Genomic DNA, 18,152 nt, shown 5'->3' with positions numbered 1-18,152 from the left:
TCATGAAAACAATTTTCTATATATTTGTCATTTGACATTAAATACTACGAGTATCAACATAATTATTGTCATTTGACTCTTATCATTCTACGGCAATAATTTAAATACTTTTTCGTTAACAGAATTATCATTATTAACTTCTGTTAAATATCGGCAAAAATAATTGACTAAATTTTTAAAGTTATCACTTAAATTTACGCCTTGCATCGATTTGGTCCATGAAGTTCAAGTTGCTCTATTATAATGTCCGACATTAAACTATGAACACCATAATAATCTCTTGACTTCTTTTCACTAGCGACTCAACAAATAGATGATGCCACGCTGGCCCTTCTTTCGTTCTCTCTACAAAAGTGCAAATGCAAACCAATTCGAGTCATTGATCAACCAATTCAGATGGACATTATAGTATGCAAGTTGTCTTCATCAAGTTGTTTCACTATTATTTTATAAAAATAATAAATAAATATCCTGGAGAAACATAATTTTGCATCTGTCTTCTGGCTGCTGGTTCATGCCAAATGCATGAGACAACAAAATCTAGTGAATATAAGATAAGAATCTTATAATAATTATTATGCCTTGAATAATTGTTCCCTTAAATCTTTTTCTCAACTAAATTTTAATTATGTACAAAGCATGGCCTTAATTAATTAAAGGATGTAACAAGTAACAACCAACCGTTTGACAATGTACATATCACCATCGAAGCCATTGATGACATGTGACTCTCACATGATTTTTTAAGTGTTTATCGAGACATAAAAAATCACATCTGAAAACGAACAAATAAAAAAATGGCCTTTATCTTATTCATCATCATATGAATAATATTCTTCCACTTTTCCTCTATTATCTTCCTCCTCAAATATCATCTTTGACAAAATTAACATAGATGAAATTAAAAAAAATATAAATAACAAAGAACACGAACATAACAAAAGCAATGCCTTTGGATCCTTATATGAAGACGAATTCCTGGGAATAAGAAGTAAATTAGAAAGAAAAACAGAAAAGAAGTAGTAAAGGGAAGAAAAAGTGTTTTTTAAAAGAAAAAAAAAGGATATCCTAATGTACAAGTATCACACATTAATAAAGATCTTAACTTAACGGTCGCTTCAAAACTCTCATTTTCTTAAAAAGAAAAAACCTAAAACACCATGTTATGCTTATCAGCACGTCGCATAACCCACAAAAACTTAATTAAACATTTCACACGTGCTTAAAAAAAGTATTCGTTACAATTCATTTATTTTAAGTTTCCTAAAAGTAGGATAAAAGTTAAATAAATATGAGTATTGACGAACTAAACAGTCCCATTAAAAGTTGAACGTGTTGTTACTATAACGAAACTATCTTTCAAGATTGTTTGAGTTCTTCAACATCTACCGTGCACCTATTCACTAAAGAAAAAGTGAAAAAGCAGTCAATTAAAAACCCCTCACCAACCTTTCTCTACTCATTTAATTAATCGCTCATTCACATGTATGTAATAATAATATATAATAATATAAAAAAATATAAATTTAAGGTGAATATTATCATAAAAACTTTATAATTGTCTTCATATAAAAATATTTTTTTTTAACCATTGGATGATAAATTGTATTGTTAGATTTCATATGTTATAAAAATATTATCTTTATCTAAAATATGGCTAAATAACAAGTCATATTTTAAACAAAGCATTTTTATGAAAAAATATTTTTACCATTTTTATTTGAGTAGTTACCTAAATTTAATTATAAAATAGTTTTATACGCGTACAACTTTCGAACGATGTAAACCGTTTTACATTCTTAGTGTATCAAAATTAAATATTAGTCAATTTTTTAGAATTTATAATTTAAAGTCTAAAAAAAATTTATAATTTAAGATTTAAAATTTAAGATAAACAAAATAATTTAAAAAATTAACCGATGAATAAAAAAAAAAAGTTAGTTTTCTAATATTTCTGGTAATAATGATCTCCCACCATTTATAAATGATATACATTGGTATGGGTAGCTCAAATTCTTCTCCCACATTGACTCAAAAATTAAAGGAGTCGTGGCAAGACAGTGACGAAACAATTTACCAAACACATGGTGCGCATAACATACCTGGCATTATCATGGCTACTACTCTTGGCATTGTTAACGATTATGGTTACCATTCCAACCTCGGAGGCAAACAGTAACGTTCCAGCCGTGATAGTTTTTGGAGATTCAACGGTGGATTCGGGAAACAACAACATGATAGCGACGGTTCTGAAGAGCAATTTCAGGCCATATGGGCGTGACTTTGAAGGAGGAGAACCAACAGGAAGATTCAGTAACGGAAGGGTTCCGCCGGATTTCCTGGCGGAGGCGTTGGGGGTGAAAAGTTCAGTTCCGGCATACTTGGATCCTGCTTATAACATTGAAGATTTTGCCACTGGTGTTTGTTTTGCTTCTGCTGGAACCGGATATGATAATGCTACTTCTCATGTTCTTGTAAGTATGCTTCCATTTTTTTTCTTTCAACATAACAAGAGAAAGTTTAGGGATCAGCAATTTTTGTATTTTGTGGTTAGCATTTAACCATAAAAAAAAGTGAGTGATCTTTTATCATTGTATGTAATTTTATACCATTAAAAATATTATTGATGGCCAATTAATAATTACAAAATACAAAAATTAGTGACCCCGAACACACCTCGTAATAAAAAGCTGAGTCGGATACACATAAAAAATCGATGGAAGCAGAACTTGCATACAGTTTTCTTTACATAAAACATAAAGTTAACGGTAAAAATAATCAATAAATTCAACTAAAATTTCACAAGAACAACCTTCGATACAAATAAATTAGATATAATTATCATGCATTATTATTAAATTAGACTTAAACATTTTAAAAATTTAGCTACTTAAAATATATTTGATGTAAATAAAAAAATTTTGGAATAAAATTAAAAATAAATTTAAAATATTTTTTAAATTTTTCACAAATTTTAAAAATAAAAAATATATTTTACTTATAAAAGAAATAACAGAAAAAAATTGATTTTGTTCTATTTTTGGTTATGAAAAAATAATTAATAAAATGGAATTATTATTTGAAGTTACCTATAAAAGAAATAAGACAGAAAGAAATTGATTTTGTTCTATTTTAAAAATAATTAATAAAGTGGAATTATAATTTAAGAAGAATCTTATGATGTACTAATTGGGAAGTATAGTGCATGGTCTAAAAGAGATCATCATCATTTTTGTTTTTTAAAGAAAGAATGAATTGTGTCACTTTTATGTTAGTTATTATAGTATAAAAATAAAAATAAAAATAATTTGTGTCAGAATAATTTAAGTGTCTTTACCCAATTAAGTGGTGCATGTGTTTTTTCGGTTTTGTTTTCTTGTCTATGAAAGTGAAAATTCTTGAGAATCTTCTCATGTACTTGGAAGTGCATCTTTAGTTCTTTTTTTTTTTTTTTTTTTAACTAACAAAAAGAGAGATCGTAAGAGTAAATTATTTTTTTTAATTCATGCCTTTTATTTTATCATGTTAGATATTAATAAAAATAAAAAATCCATTCATGCATGCATATAGTCGGAGAGCATTACGAGAAATATTTTATCACATTAGTAAAATAAAAAAAGAAAGTAAACATTCTCATTCTCACTTTTTTACTTAAACCAACTAGACTTTTTAATTTAAATCTTTTTTTTTAATTCAAAGGAACAACTAAATCCAGTTTTGAATAAACTAAAAGTAATTTTTAACAAAATGTTCGAGTTTCAAAATGTTCAATCCAAATTGAACTACATATATATGTATAGAATTAGAAGACAATAATGCAAACTTGAAATTCTTGAAATTAGTCTCATCAAAATAATATACAAGGACCTTATATAAGTCAAATAAAATAAAATAATACTTTATACAAAATATCAAATTTATAATAAAATTTTAAAATTATTACTACTTTTACTGTCAACTAATTAATTATTATTAATAATAATTCATGTGAATATGATTAGGATTAAACACAATTTTAGTCTTTATGATTTAAGTCGAAATTTTTTTTTATCTTTAATATTTTTTTACAAATAAAATCATTCCTAAGGTTCAACGTAATTTTAAAATCGTTTTTTGGGCAAATTAATTTTTTAAATAACAAAAATACCATTTTTTTTCTCTTCTCACCACCACCATCATCTATTCTTCACATCGTTACCAATACCACCACCGCTAAATACCCATTTTTTTTTTCTCACTACCCCCCAACCCACGACCATCCCATCGCCATCTATTCATGAATACAAGAAAACTCAACATTCAACAACAATCTCAAATAAATCAAAACCAAAACAACAATTCAACAACACCACTTCAACTAACAAACAAAGAAAATCATCATTTTCCTCAAAATAAACATTAACAAGAAAAATTAGACATTAACAAGAACAACAAGCATCTTGTTCTTTTTCCAATTTCTCACAAAAACCAAAAAACAAAACAAAAAAAAATCCAGAAACAAAAATAAGACCATCACTACCTATGTTCTACAAAATTCTCTGTTAACTCGGTCGCAGGATTTGTGATAAATTCGAAAATTAGAGATTGTGATAAATAAGAACAAGAATTAGGAACTTGAATCTTAATTTGCCTGTGATGGCAATGACAGTGGACTTGCGTGGTGGTGGTGGCAGTGAGTCAGAACGGCGAAGGACAAAGAGGAAAGGGAAAGAGAGGCGCGACGATGATGCTGAAAACGTGAAGAACACGACGACCACCACCACTTCCTTGACGATGACAAGGACATGAGGTGGGAGCGATGGTGAAAGACGATTTTAAAATTAAATTGAACTTTAAGGACAAATTTAAATACAAAAAAAGATTGAAAATACATAAAATTTTTTGCCTAAATCTTAGAAAATAAAATCATACTTAACCCATATTATTATCTTACAGAATGTAATACCATTGTGGAAAGAATTAGAGTTCTACAAGGAGTACCAAGTAAAATTGAGAGAGCATCTTGGAGTAGAGAAGGCAAATCATATCATACAAGAAGCTTTATATCTTATGAGCTTAGGAACCAATGATTTTCTTGAGAACTATTACATTTTCCCAACTAGAAGAGCTCAATTCACAGTTACACAATACCAAGATTTTCTATTGGGAATTGCTGAGAATTTCATTAGGGAATTGTATGCACTTGGAGCAAGAAAATTATCCATAACTGGCCTTGTTCCTATGGGGTGTCTCCCATTGGAGAGGGCTACAAATATCTTTGGAGACCATGCTTGCAATGATGAATATAACAATGTGGCTTTGGGGTTCAATGCCAAGTTGGAGAATTTGATCTCAAAGCTTAATAGGGAACTGCCACAATTGAAAGCAATTTCAGCAAATGCATATGACATAGTTGATGATATCATTAAAAGGCCTTCCACATATGGTATGGTTCTCTCATATTTTTCTTTGATTTATTTTGTTGAGAAACATGTTTTATTATATTTAAAGTTTAAAGATAAAATATGAGGAAAAAAAATTAAAAAAGAGAACGAGACAAAAAATTTCTCTCATTCTTTTTAGATTTTCTCTCTGTTCATGTTTAAATAATTAGGAATGAAAGTGATTAAAAATTGGAATGACTTATTTTAAAAGATATTTTTGTTTTATATATTGAAATTAAGAATAATATTATAATCCTTTTCACCTTTTATACTATATATTTTCTTTCATATTTGTTTGACTTGTGGGAAAATTTTTTTATGGATGATCTTGAATTAAACATAAAAATTTTCTATTTTCTTCATCATTTTCAGTCAATCTAAACAAGATATAGTAGCCACCAACCAAAAAAATAAAAAATAAAAAATTCTAAACAGTGTAATACTTCATTATCAAAAATAATATCTGATCTGCCTTCAAAATTTCGTCTCTGACGTGTGAGAATAAATTAAATAATTACAAGCATCCAATTTGAATTAATTGCATACTAAATGCATTATACCTAACAGAGGTCCACCCCTGTAACTCTTGATTGAGACTACTATACTTGATTTATTATAAGGATTTAGTTATTTTGCTTTTTAAGAGTAATTTAAATGTTAAATTATTCTGAGAATTCTTATAATTTTATTAAATTTATAATTAAATTTTTATAATTTAAAATTTTTTAATTGGATTTTTACGTTATTTTAAATTTTGTAATTTGTGCTGTAACGGTAAGTTAGTTAATTGAGATTCATCATCATAATTTTTTTTCTGTTATACAAGAGAATAAAAGTGGTATTCTGCTGTAAATACAAGCAATAACATGCCAATAAATTTTTGTTAAAATTAAAATTTAACTAAGAAAACTAGTTAATATTTAGTTAATAGTAAAAATAAATAAATTTTTAGTGTATTAAGTGCATTAAACTTTTTTTTTAGAGTAAAGTATCATTTATGTCCCCAACGTTTGGGGTAAGTCTCAAATCTATCCCTAACGTTTTAAACGTCCTATTTGTGTCCCAAACGTTTCTAAATGTAGTCAATGTTATCCTACCGTCAAAATGAGAAACATTTCGCTAACGCCGTGGCCTACGTGGACGTTATGTGACACGGTGGCAGTGCATGTTTTCTGACCGTTATTCAATTAAAAAAAAAAACATAAATGTGAAGCAGAGAAGCAGAGGGTCCTCTTCAAAACCCTAATCCCCAAATCCTTGATTCTCGTTGCAGATGTGCCGCCTCTGAAGGGCGATTCTGCCTGCATGAGAGAAGATGGAGCACGAAGCATGCCAATCTGAAGCGACCCAAGGCAGCAAGCAAGCCACACGAAGTAGAAACCTAGCACGTCGAAGGAGGACAACATGTTACTGTGGGGAACGGCCTGTCCTCGCAACGTCGTCGACGGCAGAAAATCCTGGGCGGAGGTTCTGGGGTTGCGTTAACTTCGGGGTGAGCTTTAGCCATGTCCTTTTTTGTTGTTGAGTTTTGTGTTTTGACCATCAATGGGTGTGAATCGGCCGTGTCCTGTTTTGTATAGGTTGGTGAAGAATGTGGCTACTTCGTATGGGCTGAACCAGAGGAGGATCCGTCACAAGTTTCTAGGTTAAGAATGAAGGTCAGAAATTTGAAGGGCAAACTGGATATGGTGGAGTTCAGGTTCATGGTTGCAGTGGGAGTTGCTTTGGTTGGATGGACAGTTGCACTAATACTGGTGTTTGAGAAAACAACAGCAACCAAATTTGGGAGACTGTCACTAGAATGATGTTGCTGGTTATAATGAGTTATAGGAGAAAATTGTTAGATGGATAAATTGTGTTCTGTATGTTGGCTTAGAAATAGTAGTGATGTTGAAGTAGTTGCTATTTTGTTGAACTGAATGATATTGTAATGCAATGATGTTTTTGTAAGTTTTGGTTGAAGAAAGGCTAGTTTTGTGCAGATTCAATGTTGTTTCAGTGAAAGAGTTGAATGAAATCAAGTTTTGGGTTTTGCAATATATTTAAATCAAGCTAGTTAATAGGATGAGAACAAGGATTTCTGTAACATATTACTTAATGATTAACCATAAAGCTGTCATTGGATACAAGCACAAAAGATTGAAAGCAAAATAACAAAACCCACAAGGAATAGTTAATGCAGTAATTAGATCAGCTAATCTATTTGTTAGGCATAATTAAATCAGTTAATGCAGTAATTCAGTAACTCATTACAATTCAGACCCTAAAGCATACACTACAAACACTTCCTCATGCAATTCAAACACCAGCATACACTACAAATATTTTAACCCTACAATTCAAACACCAGCATACACTACAAGAATTTAACCCTACAGTTCAAACAGCAGCATACACAACTAAAACTAATAGTAGGTTCAATGAAGTAGGTCCTTAAAACTAAGTTTAGAAACAAGTACCTTCTGTTGGTCAGACATGAAGGTGCAGCTCCTTATCTTGTCATAGCCAAAGTCATCACACAGATTGGTAAGGAACCAGGTCCATGTGTCCTTCGTCTCTGCTTCAACCACTGCATAGGCTATTGGCAGCATCTGGTCGTTCGGGTCCCAGCCAATAGCAGTGAGAAGCTGACCTCCATATGGTGTCTTGATGAAGCACCCGTCCAGGCAAATTATTGGACGGCAAGCCATGAAGCTCTTCTTGCATGCATCAAGGCACACATAGAGTCTCTGAAACTTAGGCCTTAAATCCACACCAGATTTTGGTCTCTCTGAAGCAAACTCTGGTGGTCTCTCCACTTGCAACTTCACTGTAGAACCCGGGTTAGACCTCAGCAATTCATGACAGTAGTCATAGAGCCTCCGATACTGCTCTATGTACGTTCCTTGTAACTCATCAAGAGCAAACTGCTTAACCCGGGCAGCTTTAGACTTAGTCAGCTCTACATTCCACTTACTGTATGCCTTCTTCATTAGTGTGGACAGCTTTATCTTTGGATTCTCAGCAATTTTGTTCAGAAACACCTTGCTCAACCATTTTGCATGCATAATCCCAATTTTCAACTCCCTAGAACAGCTATGCTTGTTGTGGCAGCTGGTTAGTTGCCATGTTTGCTCATTCTTCATCTTCCCACAGTATGCAAACCAGTTACAACCCTCTACGCAAGTGACTTTCACTCTCCGAAGATCAACCTTATCAAACCTCAAACCCCTCCCAGTATGTACAGCATAGGCAGTAGCACAATCCTTAAACTCCTCTCTTGATACATAAAGAGTCTCAATCTCCCACTTGTACTCACTCATGTCCTTTAGCTGCTTGTGCAAAGGATACCTCTTGGCAACATTGTTATCATCCTCATCATCACCAACAATAGGCACATCAAGAAAATCTTCAGATTCATATCCTTCTTCCTTATCCCCTAAACCTGCAGCAACCTTCTCCTTACCTCTGTCATTGTCACCCCTGCTCTCTTTTGCTGCATCAGTTTGGGTTTTAGTTGTGCCAGCCTCTCTTGTATCCCCTACCCTGATGTCAACATCAACTAACCCCTCAGCCCCTTCCTTATCATCATCACTGTCCCCAAACACAACCTCGCTGCACTATCTTCTGAGCAGTAACCATTTCTGGAATCAGAACTCCATGAATCACTACTGTCATCTACACCACCCTTGGGAGTATAGTCCTCGTCCTCGCTGCCATCACTACCCACTTCTTCCTCATCTGATTCATCATTGCCATCTTTCTCACCCACATTCACTTCCTCCACAGTTGGGCCAGAATTTGTCTCCACATGTCTTGCTGAATGGGCCTCAAAGGTTACAATTGGGCCTGGCCCATTAGAGCCACAAGCCTGCTCCTGCATGGTAGTTTCAGTACTCCCTAACATGTCTACATCTTCAACCTCTTCATGGATATCACTAGGTTTATGAACTACATACAGCTCCACCATATCCTCCCTAATCCCAATATTAGCCATATCCATTGCATCTTTGTCTGTTCGCAGCATCCTTAAGCCTTCTTCTGTACTCCCTCCCAGTGATTTGTACCACATTGCTGCAATGTCTTTTTTCAGATACCCTTGTCTGCTTACTATGTCATAAACCTCAATCAGGCTCCACTCATCTTCATTACAGTAGTCTATCACAATTGTCTCCCCACCCAAATACTTCAAAAGGCCACCTTCAAGACCAAAGCTTCCATGGTGGTAAACTGTCACACTAAAATAACTCATCCTAAAAACTACAGACCCTGTTACATCAGATCAGCAAAGTGAAACTAGTAAATTCATAAGCACATATTGATAAACCAAAAACAAGTCATTTCATGCCCTAACTAACGTACGCAGCGAACATTTCTCTGGGAATACATGAATTCAAATAAACCCTAACGTGTAAACAATCTCCTATATGACCTTTGTTCTTCATCAAACTGCTACATACAAACCCAAGAAACAAAATTTCTTCCTAGTACATACCTGGTCGAAGGAAACCTCTCTGTCGCCAGACCAAAGGTGCGATCTTTCATGCAACACAAGCAACCGCAACTCGCCAACAACCTTGTAGCCCCTCCCTGCAATCACCCTCGAAGAGGTGTCAGACGTGTGTGGTGAGGAGAACCGGAAGGAACACACTAGCGTTGAGGTGCTCTGTTTCTTCAACGTTTCGTATTTCCTTCAATGAATGGTATAATGGGCGCGAAGGGGCAGACGTGTCTCTCTAACGCTTTGGGCTTACAACCTCAGCATCCACGTAGGTAACGGCGTTAGCGAAATGTTTCTCATTTTGACGGTAGGATAACATTGACTACATTTAGAAACGTTTGGGACACAAATAGGACGTTTAAAACGTTAGGGATAGGTTTGAGACTTATCCCAAACGTTAGGGATATAAATGATACTTTACTCTTTTTTTTATGATAAGTGCATTAAACTTAACCTTTTATCTTTAACAAAAACTTAGAACTTGCCAAAACTAAGAGAGAGTCCAATAAAATTGCTAGGCAAGCCCCCATAAAGCTGAAATCTTTATGAATTTACCCAAGAATGAAAAAAAAAACATTCTGTCTTATTAGGCTCAATTTTTTTGTATATTATAAACTAACGTATGTCGAAGAGCCTTAGCTCAGATGGCGTTTCACCCCCTCCCCACTACTAAGGTCTAGACTTCAAATTCTAGAGAATGCATTTGAGGAAAAAAAATGTGATAAATATGTGAGGAGTGTGTGTGTTGTGTACTTAAGATTGGAATTGTCTAATCCATTGGGGTACCTAGGATTATTGTGTATTATTCTACTATGGGCCTGCTTTAATTTTTTGAAAGAAACAAAACGTCTTTAACGTTTTGTGGGAGGGTGACTTTTTTCTTTTAATAAACAAAACAAAATGGCGTCGACGAATTGAATAATTTTTTTTTTGAAATTTTGCATAAAGAAAACGTCAATGACGTATTGTGTGAATTTTTTTTATAGGGACGTTTGCTGAAAAAGTAAAAACGTTAGTGACGTTTTGTGCTGGGGGAATAAAAAAATATAAAAGTAACTATAAAAGAAGTTTTGGATTGTGTTAAAACGTAAAAATAGAGTATGAGACTAAAGTTTAAGTGAAGTAATGAGTGTATAAATGGAGGGTATAAAACGGAGGGTTATATTAGTTTAAAAATATATTATAATGGTCAGATTTTATCTCATACACATGAAGGTGTGAGTTTTTTATGTGAGAATCCAAGTGTTATTGTTGTTCCTCTTTCAATAATATATGAAGGACTTAAGAGTATACTTTCTCAAAGTGTAGATCATCAAGTGCAAAAAAGAGTCATAAATATTCTGTATAGGCAGCCTGTGCTAGTATTTAGTGGTTTCGGCCAATTTCAAATAATGCATGTGACTGATGAAGCTAGTATGCAAAGAATGTTTTTTACCTATCATCAAACTAGAGCACAGGCCTCACTTATCGAGTTGTATATGTTGAGTTCGAAGAAATCGATGACGTTGACTTTCCAGAACCCAACATAGACTGGGTGGGTTATAATACTGAAAGCGATGAAGAGTTTGAAGTAAATTATGAAGTTGTTGGTCCAACTGAAGATGTAGAGGAAGATGAGATAATGGTTGAAAGAGATGTGGCTGATGTTGCAAATGCACTAACCGGACAACATCCATATGGAGAGCCATCTTTTATGCATGCTTTGAATTTTGATGCCATACATGCACCATAATTTCCTGAATACATCAATACAGGTAATTTTGTTGTTGTTGTTGTTATTTACTTTTTTAATATTGGTAATATTATTATTTGTTTTGCTTTTATGTTAGTATTATTTTTTTTAAAATTGTTATTACTGTTTATTGTTCTCATTATTATTATTAATAATAGAATATTATTTAGATTTACTTTTGTTTTATTATTGGTGTAGCCCCAACTGTTGTAGCTGCCGGTGAATTTGCCGTTGGAATGGACTTTAACTCTAGAGAGGCTGTTATTGCATCAGTTAAAGAGTATACCGAAGAGGAGTTGATTACAGGGTAAATGAATCAGAACCAACAACATTCTATACTAAATGCGTACAGTACGGAACAAGTTGTGATTGGCTTATCAGAGTTAGTCTTATGAAAAGACAGTATTGTTGGGTGATAAGAAGGTACAATGGTAGTCACACGTGCACCAGAAGTACCATATCTCAGGATCATGCTAAACTGGACTCTGAAACAATTGCAGAAGCGATAAAGCCATTAGTTGAAGCTGACTCATCCATAAAGGTGAAATCTGTCATTGCTGAAGTACAATCGAAGTTCAACTACACGATAAGTTATCGCAAAGCATGGTTGGCCAAGTAAAAGGCAGTGGAGAAAATATTTGGTGGGTGGAAATCTTCATATGAAGCTTTGCCCACATGGTTTGAAGCAATGGTTGCAAAAGAACCATCAGTAGCTGTTGAATATGAAACTGCATATGGCTATCAAGGGGATGAGTTAGTTGAAGATCTCCGAATTCTGACACGAGTCTTCTGGGCTTTCTACCCATGTATTAAAGCATTCAGAAGTTGCAAGCCAGTGGTTTAGATTGATGGCACACATTTGTATGGAAAGTATAAATGAGCTCTTTTAGTTGCAGTATCACAAGATGGCAATGGAAATATCGTGCCTCTTGCATTTGCCATAGTCGAAGGTGAGACTGCCGATGCCTGTCACTTTTTTCTTAGCCATTTGCGAACACATGTAGTTAATCGGGATGGTGTTGCCCTTATCTCTGATCGACACGAGTCAATCATCTCAGCTGTGGGTCGTAGTAATGGAGTATGGGAATATCCGAGAGCTATTCACATATTTTGCATCCGACATATAACATCCAACTTTTTGAGGAGTTTCAAGGCACCACTCCTGCAGAGGCTAATTGTCAACATTGGCTATTATAGAATAATGCTTGAATTCGATACGCGTTACCAGAGATTATGTGAGCGGGAGGAGGCTTACAAGCAGTGGTTAGACCGGATCCCTCGGCAGCAGTATGCCTTGACATATGATGGTGGACATCGTTGGAGCCATATGACAACTAACCTAGTGGAGTGCATTAATGGAGTATTGAAAGGAGCATGCAATCTTTTGGTTACAGCCCTTGTTAAGGCAACTTTTTACAGGCTAAATGCATTATTCACAAGGAAGAGAGCTAAGGTTGAGGCTCGTCAAGACAACTATTCTCTGAATATGCAACTCAGAAAATTCTGTCAAATCAGCGCTCAACGGGGAACATCCAAGTTAACCTATTTGATAGGCAGAACGAGGTTTTTGAAGTGCGCGAGATGCCAAGTGGGTTGGAGTTTGCAGTAAACTTGCGCCTTCAGCATTGTGATTGTGGTGAGTTTCAGGTGGATCGAATTCCATGTCGCCATATATTTTCCTGCTGTGCAAACCAGCGCCTGGATTGGAAACAGTATGTGCACGAGGTTTATTACCTGCGAGCGAGTGGAAAGCTGGTATCCACCGGCAGAGGCCCTATTGTCGGCATTCGTATCCAGGCCCACACAAGGAGCAATGCCAGAGGAACATCCATGTCCTTGCAATCATATCTCGATACCCGACACAAAGATCGATACATGTGCGCAAGGCAAGCAGAACCCCAACTAAACTTATGAATTTGAGAAAAGTCACGAAGCAACGGCAAATACTTCCAGTGCACAGAGATTCCAGACTTGTCACTAAATAACGTCGTACCAAATAGACACATTATGTGACATTTCACATAAATTTCCTTACTTACTTAATCAGTCAAATGTTGGCGCCGCTTTAGGGTGCAGAACCATGCCAGCTTGATTCCGCTTCCTTTGTGGTCGTTCGGCCCAGGAGCAACATCAAATTAGGCCAAGCACTCGTTTTCTAACCCACTTGTACTATGATCGGTTGATCTAGTCACCGGCAAACCATCAGTTCGGAGTCCAAGAATCATTGCGACGTCCTCCAGAATGATCGTGCACTCACCATATGGAAGATGAAACGTGTGCGTTTCCGGACACCACCTTTCAACCAGTGCATCTACAGTCGGCCTATGAGACACGATCCTCCCAATTTGAGAAACATAATAGAACCCGCTCACTTTCAGTTGTTCTTTCACTCTATTATCATATGAGTCTATTTGCTGTAAGTGTCTCATGTGCAAATTTCTTGAACTCTGAAAACAAAAATTAATCATTAATAGTAAATTACTATAACCATTTCATGACTACTATTATATTCAACACTTACTAAATCACTACATATTCTAATAATTGATGATTACTAAATAAACTACTAATTATTAACTACTACAGTAAACATAAAAATTACTTACATATACAGGATATCAAAGATATTTTATAATATGATTCTCAGCACGTATGATGTCACGTTTTCCCATCTTCCTCTTTTTTAAACTCTGCATTAGAAAGAACATATTTAAATAATTAAAATATTTTTTTTAAAAATATTTGAAATGAATGAAAATTTATTATTAATATATCTTTAATAATTCTATTTTTTTTATTACAAACACATTCCAAAATAAAACCAAGATTAAATCTATCCTAAAAATTAATAGTAATAAAAGTAACGTAACTATAATCAATTCTATTTTCTAATAATAGTTTAAATTTAACTAAAAGATATTTCAACCAAAACTAACATCACTAAAAGCATGAATTAATAATAATTGAAACTAATGTTTTATGTAAATTTAAAAAATTAAAATAATTTTTAAATAATTCTACTTTAAATACTTTTTATAATAATTCAGATTTAATTAAATATTTCAAACAAAACTAAAATATAAATTAATAATTACTGAAACTAATATTTTACGTAAGTTAAAAAAATTTCTGAAAATTATTAACTAATTCTTTTTTAATTCTGTTTTTTAAATTAATAAAGTTATAAATCAATTATAAAGTAAAAAAATTTCTTAGAAAAAAAAATACCAAACATATATTAATAATAATCAATTATTAATACATAAATAATTCTGTTTTTCAAAATAACTATTTTAAATTTTAAATAACACTAACCTAACCTAACGCTAACAGTAATTAAGTCACTAACAATAATTAATTTACTAAAACTAATCCTAACACTAACTAACACCTATACTAACGCCGATACTACTACTACTAACAATGAATTAACTTACTATTAATTAATAGTGAAATAACCTAAAAAAAATTACAAAACTTTAGTCTATTTTTTAAAAATTTTTGTTCATACTTTCAGTTCAAAAAAAAAAAAAAACAGTCACTAAAGCATTTATCTGAATGGCTTTGGTTTAGTTGTGGTGACTGGTCCTCAATATGAGTGCTGCCGTTTTGCTTTGTGAATTTTCTTATTTTTGGTGGGGTAAGATTGATAAGGATGGAAGCAAGCCGTTTTGTGGTGGAAGTGAGAAGAGAAGACAAAGAAATGGGAAAGAGAAGGGATTACTAAGGTTAAAAATCTTTACGCTAGAATGAGAGACAACTTTTCATCCACGTGTTAACCATGCGCACACAAAACGTCGGCGACGTTTTGTGCAAAACGTCGCCGATATTTTGTTGAAGATGAAAGTGACGTGGCTGAGAAAATGGCGTTGACGTTTTTCTGTAGTAGTCAGTGACTTCCCACAACGACGTTAAACACACTTTTTTGAGCATTTCAGTGGATTATACCAACCTAGGCCCAATATTAAAAATAAAAAACTCGTCTTATTACTTAACACTACTCATAAATTTATCTATATATGAACTTTTTCTAATACTATAATATTATCCCTAAAATTGAGATGATAAACTAAGTTTAAATAGTATCATTACAGTATGTCATAATATTATATTTCTAAAAATTTTGAGTTAATAAACAAAAAATACATGAATAATTATATCTTTTTTTTATACATACAGTTTTTTTTTCTAATTTTGCGTGAATTTTGCATAATTTTTTTTCCTTTTAGAATTAATAAATATTGAAATTTAGACTTTTATGTCATAGAAATTTTAATCCTATGTTAAGCTTTTATTTTTTTTTCAAAAATTTAAATAGACAAAAGAATATAATAAATAGTTATATCTCTAAAATACCACATGTAGCAAAAAAAAAAAAAAAAGTTACACCACTAAATAACTTTTTTTTCCTTGTCATAATGGGCATATTATTATATTTCAGGATATGAAGAGGTAGAGAAGGCATGTTGTTCAACAGGAACATTTGAAATGAGCTACTTATGCAGTGACCAGAATCCACTTACATGCACTGATGCCTCCAAATATGTCTTTTGGGATGCCTTCCATCCCACAGAGAAGACTAACCATATTGTCTCTGATTATTTGCTTCCAAAGATTCTTGCAAATTTTATATGATGTTCATCCACTCTTAATTAATTTTCCTTTCAAAATGATATACCTTTATTCAACACCTAGGTGCATTATGATCAAACACATTATATTGTAGTAACATTTAAAAATGAATATAATTGATGAGATTGTGATGTATGTGCTATATATTTATGTATATGCCTTCCTTCTCATGTTAATTACCACTCTTGGTTTATATACATATCCTTCATTCCAGAAAAAGTATATCATGTGTAATAATTAACTATATATATATATATATATATATATATATATATATATAGTGCAATCTTATATAAAGTTATCAATAAAAAATTGTTGCTAAATAATTTCTTTAGAAGTATAATTTTACTGTTAATTGAATCTATTTATTATTTATTATAAAATATTATTTTAGTTTAAATCTAATTTTCTTAATTTATTTAAAAGAATTTTATGATCGATGTCAAATCAAAATAAAGTAACTTTCTTTTATTAAAAGAAACCCTAAGTTGTGATGATTTTAATTTTCTAGCGCCGATAAGGTCGACAAGAAATCAAATGTCACTCATCTATTTTGTGGCAGTTTAAAATTCTCGCAGGACTCTTATAAATATCTCATATATTACTACACCACTCAAAACTAGATCTAAGTCAACACCAAGTGCAAATTCCGAGCTTCTGGAATTTACAAACCTTTTAAAGAGCTTGTTAGAATTTTCAGACTTTCATTTATTGGATAGATTGTCTTTGCATTGTATTTTATAAGATAAATTTTATGTTTATATCTAATTCTTTTTATAAGTCTATAAAATGATCAAGTGATTCACTTTAGGTTTTCGAATTTTATCGCGCCTTACTGAGTTGTGTTTAGGCCTAAAAAAGTATATATAGCAGATAACTAAGTTCTTGATAGATAGTGTTAAGTCACTGTAAATAAATAATTGAGGGGACTCAAATATACATATATTACAATTAGGTTCTGTGGTACGGTAATTGAGAAATAAATTACTGGAAAGACATTTAAAAATTTTCTGACCAAAAATAATTTTTTGTTACATGGGCCTTAGTCTGGGTAATATAAACTAAGATGAACAGGACATTATAAAAAAAAAGTTTCATTTACCTTAGAAATTAATTAGAAGTGTATGTCTGTTTTTAGTATTAAACCATATTTGTAATTGCAACTATATAGTTTAGAAGTTAATGAATATTTTTTCTTTATTAAATAAACATATAACTAAGTTACCGAAAAAAGTTATAATTAATTAATCATAGTTATGAATGTATTTAAGCTATTTTTATTTATAATTTTATATTTTTATAATAATAAGTTGTCTATCGTAAAATAAAATATATGATGGAATAATTTGTATAAAAAGTCTCAACAATGAGAAAATAAAATTATGAATAATGATTTTTTATTTTTATTGCTTTTTATTGTATTTTTATGAGTGAATAGAAATATAAATTTTAAGTAAACTAGGTGTTAAATTTTAAATTTGTTTTAATTTTTTAATGGTTCACACCCCTAATTACAGATATGTTATGTCAGCATAGATATTTAAATACATTTTTTATTGAATCTAAGCATTACTTATTATAATTGGCAATAATAATAACCTATCAACTTAGTTTTTTATTTTTTTACGTTATCTCCAATTCAACAAGTCAAAAACTGATTCGTCGTAGATTTAAATTTTATTTAAGAGTTTGTTATTGGCTAATGAGTTGTTCCATTTAGAAACCATAATTTATATCTTTTTTAAATAGAAAATTTTGCTTAAAAAATATTTTAACATATTAAATAAATAAAAAATAATTTTATATTATTATATCAAAACATAAAGTTTGTTTAGGTGCTATTAAGTAGTAATAATTTTTTCTTTTTTAATATGTTTGAGAAAAT

At 32.1% G+C, this 18,152-nt stretch overlaps 1 protein-coding gene and 1 pseudogene across 6 annotated transcripts; one reads left to right on the top strand and one right to left on the bottom strand.

Moving 5' to 3' along the window:
- Positions 1-2,010: 2,010 nt before the first annotated feature.
- On the top strand, positions 2,011-16,590 carry LOC107609448 (GDSL esterase/lipase At4g26790). 6 transcript variants are annotated; one of them, XR_001613146.3, is made up of 4 exons: positions 2,029-2,474; positions 4,936-5,425; positions 6,697-6,915; positions 7,004-11,383. XR_001613146.3 is itself a non-coding variant. In XM_021107198.2 (4 exons), the coding sequence occupies exons 1-4, from the start codon at positions 2,085-2,087 to the stop codon at positions 16,081-16,083; spliced, it is 996 nt and encodes a 331-aa protein (XP_020962857.1). In that variant the 5' UTR covers positions 2,029-2,084; the 3' UTR covers positions 16,084-16,220. The 6 variants fall into 6 exon arrangements, 5 of the variants coding, with proteins under 5 accessions (XP_016166918.1, XP_020962857.1, XP_088349949.1 ...); XM_021107198.2 differs by lacking the exons at positions 6,697-6,915; positions 7,004-11,383 and adding exons at positions 11,834-11,942; positions 16,077-16,220; XM_088493823.1 differs by lacking the exons at positions 6,697-6,915; positions 7,004-11,383 and adding exons at positions 11,397-11,657; positions 16,077-16,203.
- LOC148550263 (uncharacterized) lies at positions 7,841-9,654 on the bottom strand (annotated as a pseudogene).
- Positions 16,591-18,152: the final 1,562 nt, after the last annotated feature.

The sequence above is a fragment of the Arachis ipaensis genome, chromosome B7 (assembly GCF_059453495.1).
Source record: "Arachis ipaensis isolate K30076 ecotype BB chromosome B7, ASM5945349v1, whole genome shotgun sequence".
Classification (NCBI taxonomy): Eukaryota; Viridiplantae; Streptophyta; class Magnoliopsida; order Fabales; family Fabaceae; genus Arachis; species Arachis ipaensis.
This window is presented reverse-complemented; position numbering and strand designations above follow the sequence as displayed.

Bases quoted from the DNA above. Each gene is read 5' to 3' on its own strand.
- LOC107609448 (XM_088493823.1), top strand. From the start codon at position 2,085: ATGGTGCGCATAACATACCTGGCATTATCATGGCTACTACTCTTGGCA. The intron at 2,475-4,935 runs GTAAGTATGCTT...ATTATCTTACAG, and splicing joins ATGCTACTTCTCATGTTCTT to AATGTAATACCATTGTGGAA. The intron at 5,426-11,396 runs GTATGGTTCTCT...TTGAGTTCGAAG, and splicing joins TAAAAGGCCTTCCACATATG to AAATCGATGACGTTGACTTT.